Source organism: Hippopotamus amphibius, chromosome 7, assembly GCF_030028045.1.
Source record: "Hippopotamus amphibius kiboko isolate mHipAmp2 chromosome 7, mHipAmp2.hap2, whole genome shotgun sequence".
In the NCBI taxonomy this organism is placed as follows: domain Eukaryota; kingdom Metazoa; phylum Chordata; class Mammalia; order Artiodactyla; family Hippopotamidae; genus Hippopotamus; species Hippopotamus amphibius.
In genome coordinates, this window is record NC_080192.1 from 65,933,075 (window position 1) to 65,939,016 (window position 5,942).

The following is a 5,942-nucleotide window of genomic DNA, read 5'->3' on the forward strand; positions in this document are numbered from 1 at the left end:
GAAAATAAAAGAAATACAAATGTGAAATAAGAGAAACCGTGATGTGGCCAGAGAACAATTTCAGTAGGAATGACGGGAGGACAAAACTGAAAGGATACTTGTTGTGGTCAGAGACTAGACTGTTTGAATTTATGAATTCAGGAATGCTTCAGCCTCAATTAATTTCTGTTGCCTCCATGAAACTTTGTCACTACCTTGATATAAAAATGAAGTCTTATTGTTGCTGTTATATTATCTGTTGTTTCATTTCACAATTGTTTTCAAGTTAGCATATAAATATATATATATTTTTCTGATATTGTTTTGTGTTTTACCCTTTACTTAGAGGAGGACTCTGGCTCAAACATTTGTGTACAAATCTGACTTCTACCACTATCTATCTAATTCTGTGGTATCTTCTCAGTTATCAAACAGAGCATTTGAATATATATTGCTTTAAACTATATGTCCCAAATACCGTTTTAAATGCCTGTCTAGCTGTGGACTAAACCTTTTATTTTATATTACTTTATTTTATTTTATTTTCATTTTAAATTTTTATTGGAGTATAGTTGATTTACAATGTTGTGTTAGTTTCAGGTGTACACCAAATAATGTTATACCTATACATTTATCCACACTTTTTTTAAAAGATTAATTTCCCACATAGGCCATTACAGATATTAATTAGAGTTCTCTCTGCTATACAGCAGGTTCTTACTAGTTATCTATTTTACATATAGTAGTGTGTATCTGTCAGTCCCAATCTCCCAATTTATCTGTCACCCCACCTATCCTTTGGTAACCATAACTTTGTTTTCTGCTTCTGTGACTCTATTTCTGCTTTGTAAATAATTTCATTCATACCAATTTTTATTAGATTCCACATATAAGTGATATCATATGATATTTGACTTGCTGTGTCTGACTTACTTCACTCAGTATGACAATCTCTAGGTCCATCCATGTTGCTGCAAATGGTATTATATTGTTCTTTTTCATGGCTGAATAATATTCCATTATATATATGTACCACTTCCTCTTTATCCATTCTTCTGTTGATGGACATTTAGGTTGCTTTCATGTCCTGGCTATTGTAAATAGTACTGCAATGAATGTTAAGGTGCATGTATCTTTTTGAATTACAGTTTTCTCTGAGTATATGGTGGATCATGTTGTAGTTCTATTTTTAGTTTTTTAAGGAACCTCCATATTGTTTTCCATAGTAGCTATACCAATTTATGTTTCGAGCAACAGTGTAGGAGGGTTCCCTTTTCTCCAGACCCTCTCCAGCATTTATTGTTTGTAGATTGTTTGATGATGGCCATTCTAAGCATTTAAAAGAAAACTTCTCTTTTCTTTGTTTTAACTTTTTAACTTACTTGTCATAAGACTGCTGTCCAAAAAGTATTTAAGAAATATTCTATCTCCAAATTCCATTGAAAAAGCCAAGAAATATTTTATGTTCTTTTTCACATTAACTTTGGTCTTGAAAGTGTTGAGCAAGTGTTTACGGAAAAAAATTTATTTTTATGTTTTAGAACAAGTTTGTCATTGATGCCACCTCATATATGCAGCTTTAAATAAATATTTAAATGTAATCTGAGCATGATACAATAACTAAAAACAAGTGATTAACAGTATGTGCATAACAGTGGCAAATCTTGATATATGATGGTTCTTATGATTAATTATGAGCAATTGTTTAACATTTAATAATTTCAAAATATCCTCTGTATTGTGTTACATAAGAGCTGATTTTTTGTGGTTGAATGGCAGCAAAGTTCTACATACATGGACTCTGTTCCCAGGTCTGTTCCTTCTTAGAAATGCAACCTAAATCATTTAACTTCACCTTCTTGAGCCCCTAGTTTCTCCTCAAGTTTGTCCTCTGAGTCTGACTTTGCAATCTAAAAAAATTTATATGAAATGTTTTTATAAAAAATTAAACCACTATTCCTATAGATTTGTGTGCATGGCTTTTCTTTTTTTTATTCATGCATAGAAGATTTTATTTAAGTTCAAAGTGGTACAGAATAAATGAAGACAGGTAAACAACACTCAGTGGAGAGCATTAACATGTGGGGTCACTTTTTTTTTTTATTATAAAAGGGCTTATTTTAGAGCACACTGTTAACTAATGGGAGGTTCTAAATATGCCAATTACAAATGCTGTAAATCTATACTCAAGAGTAGATTAGGTTTGGGGTTTCAATTTCTTTTTTAAGAACAACCACCCACAGATATTAAGATTACAATTATAACAATATTTTTGATGAGAATGTGTTTTTCTAGAATGAGTAAAAATAACAAATGGATAAAAAAAGAGATATATCATACTCGGGTGAGTTACATTGATAAGGTAATATTTCAATTATCTGCTAATAAAATTTTCATGTGAGCCTTAAGCAGGGAAATGAGTTAATTTTTAGGAAAAACAAATACCTTCAAAAATGTAAAAATTAATTCAAAAAGATACATGCACCCTATGTTCTTAGCAGCACTATTCACAATAGCCAAGGCATGGAAACAACCTAAATGTGCATGGACAGATGAATGCATAAAGGAAATATGGTGCATACAATATATACAATGAATAATACTCAGCCATAAAAAAGTCAACATAATGCCATTTGCAGCAACATGGATGCAACTAGAGATGATCATACCAAGTGAAGTAAGTCAGAAAGAGACAGACCAGTATCTTATGATGTCACTTATAAGTGGAATCTAAAATATGGCTCAAATGAACCTATCTATGAAACAGAAACAGACATAGAGAACAGACTTGTGGTTGCCAAGGGGAGGGGTGGGTAGGGGAGGGATGGACTGGGAATTTGGGGTTAGTAGATGTAACCTATTTTATATAGGGTGGATAAAAAAACAAAGTCCTACTGTGTAGCACAGGTTTATTCAATATCCTGGGATAAACCATAATGGAAAAGAATACAAAAAAAGTCTATATGTGTATAACTGAGTCACTTTGCTGTGTAGCAGAGATTGGCACAAGAATATAAATCAACTATACTTCAATAAAGAAAATATTAAAAATGCAAAAAAAAAATTGTGAGGGGAATATGCTCTACTGGATAGTAAAATGTTTTAGAGCGACAGTATATGTAAGAAAACTGTGTTGCTGGTACAAGAATAAACACTAGTGGAACAGATAAAAACAACCAGGACAACAATCTAGTATACATTACAATGAGCAGCACAATGGTGACATTTGAAAACAGTGGGTAAAAGTCTAAATATGACACATGGTATTGAGACAAATAATTATTTACATACACAAAAATGTAAATGTTTACATCAGAGCATGGAATAACATAAATTACAGGTGAATTAAAGAGTTAAAAATTAAGATAAAATATAACAAACAAATATAAAATTAGACAAGTGTACAATGGCAAGTAAATAACAAAAATAATGGATGAGATTAATACAACACAGAACTTTAAATATCTTACATCGAAAGAGTAAATACCATACCATTAAAATAAGACATTTAAAAGGACATGACTAAAACATATTTGTCACACATTTGAGAACAAATTATCTTCAATAATAAAGGGATATTTTATTTTTGTGTATTTATATGGTAAATTTCAGAAAAAAGGCACAAAATGTAAAACAACACAGAAAATCATTTAAATTTTTTTTCAAGAAGGGAGAAAGAACGAAAGAGAGAATAAAAGAGAACAGATAACCAAAAACTACTGATAAAGTTAAAATTTTATTTCCCCTCATATTTAATGAATACACATTTTAAACATGAGATTCTATTCTTGCCAGTTTAATTTGGTCAATTTTTAAAGATATCATTGGGAGAGAGGCACCGAGAGCATTTGGCGGAGGTGAGTCCGGGGCCAGCCCGAGCTCAAAAGTCGCAGACCCGGGGAAACGCCAAGAGAAACGGAAGGACCTGGGGTTCCGGAGCAGTCGCCGCTGGCTGCTGCTGAGCTGCCTCGACCTTCGCGGACGCCTCCGCCTCCGCCCTCGCCGCTGAAGACGAGGCCCAGACAGGCCCGCAGGCCTAGGCGCGGCCGGCCCAGCCCGACGTGTGGCCTCGCATGCAGCCGTCAGTAATCCGAGCGCCCTCTCCACGGTTGTTTACGCATTAAAATGGAGGAGATTTCGTTGGCTAACCTGGATACTAACAAGCTAGAGGCCATCCTCAGAAGATATAAGTAGACCTGATAGAGGATTCTTGTTTGGGCTTCTGCTTTGAGGTGCACCGGGAGGTCAAGTGTGGCTACTTCTACCTGGAATTCGCAGAGACTGGTAGCGTGAAGGATTTTGGCATTCAGCCAGTGGAAGATAAAGGAGCGTGTCACCTCCCGCTTTGCTCCCTTCCTGGAGAGTCTGGGAATGGGCCTGATCAGCAGCTGCAGCGCTCACCTCCGGAGTTCCCAGTAGCTGCGACACGAGAGCGTCTGAGAGTGACCAGGACAATAACATAGACCAGTCCTGTGGTTTTTGAGAAGTTAGGTAGCTAAGTAGAAAAAAAAAAAAAAAAAATCAGACAAGAGTCCCAATTCTCATTGAAGATCCTAGCCTTTAAAAACCCGAAGTGGAGAATTTAGAAATTCGGATCCTTGTATAAGTGTATTACCTTGGATCAGCTTTATAATCCTGGACAGGAGGAGCTGTGCTGTGCATGCTGCACACCGTGCAGTGGTTGGTTTCTGAACACACCAGAAAGTGCGCAAGAACCCTGTACGGTCCCCAGGGCACAGATGAGCAGCTGTGTGCTGGGTGTATAAAGTGCTTTGGTTCCTCAGCCTTTCTGTCTGCCTGATGTCAAGGGCTTTCTGGATAACTGACAGTTTGGACATAACGATGTTCAGGCCTTAGTCGTGGGGCCTCAGTAGGACTGCACCTCTGGTCTCTTAGCCTCTGATTTCGGCTTCTCCAAGACAAATGAAAGTCAGTTATGAGATCTGGATATTAATCATTCCAATCTGGGAAAGCCAAGAGAAGGAATTCCCGGCTGAATCTGGTAGGAGAAGTTCTGTGGTCTTGACTCCAGCAAGAAAATCTCAAAGCCACCAGTTTCCCAAAGGTCCAGCATTTAACAGTGACTTCAACAGACTTGGGGACGTGGGCTAGCGTTTTGCTGAGCAGAGCCCTCTTTCTTGCACCCCACCTGGTGGCATAGGCTTAGCAGATGAACAACTTGGTTATCCAGGCAGGCTGAGGATTAAGTTATGATCCCTTGGGGAGGTAGCAGGGCCTTCTGCAACTATGCACGATCTTTCAAACTGCAGGATTCATATCTGGATGTATTTTGCTGTGGACAACAGTTTGGTGGGGCATTTTCCTACTCTGAGTTACTAGTTACCTAGCCAGTCCACAGGTCTGACTTGGTTATTATGCCAGCTCACTACCTGCCTCCCACTTTCGGGGCAGGAGTGAACTCTGGAAGAACATCATGGCTGTGCAGGAGGCTGTGGTTTGAAAGCTGAGCCCAGAGGGGACCTTTTCCAGCTGCACTCAGTGATGTGAATGGGTTAGTGCTAGGAGCCAAGGAGCAGGACTGAGTCATCTCTCATCTGACTGTGCAGTATCCTATTGAATGCCCCTGTTCCTTGCATTGGGCAGCCACAGAGCTCTGTTGCAGTGAACATTTAGACCATTACCACCCTCCCTGCCCCTCACGAAGGGCAGCCCTTTCCACTCAATCCCTTTTGGACCTTCTTGACAACAAGAACTGTCCTTTTGTTGTTGGAAGTCGGGATATGGCCCCCAGAAACCCCCTGGTTTTAGGGACTGGGATAGGGGAGGATGGAAAGTGTGAGCTGCATATCAAAACTACCCTCCTCTTGACTCCCTGATTGAAGTTTATGATGTGTAGAGGGGTGGGAGCCCCAAGGTGAGTGAGAACGGTATTGCTTTATTGGAAATGTTTTCTGACCTCATTCTGTGCCCCGGTAAGGGGCCCAGCCGCGTTAGTCGGGCTT

At 38.3% G+C, this 5,942-nt stretch overlaps 1 protein-coding gene across 1 annotated transcript; it reads left to right on the forward strand.

Moving 5' to 3' along the window:
• Positions 1-4,104: 4,104 nt before the first annotated feature.
• On the forward strand, positions 4,105-4,442 carry LOC130857621 (ataxin-7-like protein 3B). Its single transcript, XM_057743354.1, is given in 2 exon segments — positions 4,105-4,153; positions 4,156-4,442. Coding segments are annotated over 2 exon segments (336 nt in total).
• Positions 4,443-5,942: the final 1,500 nt, after the last annotated feature.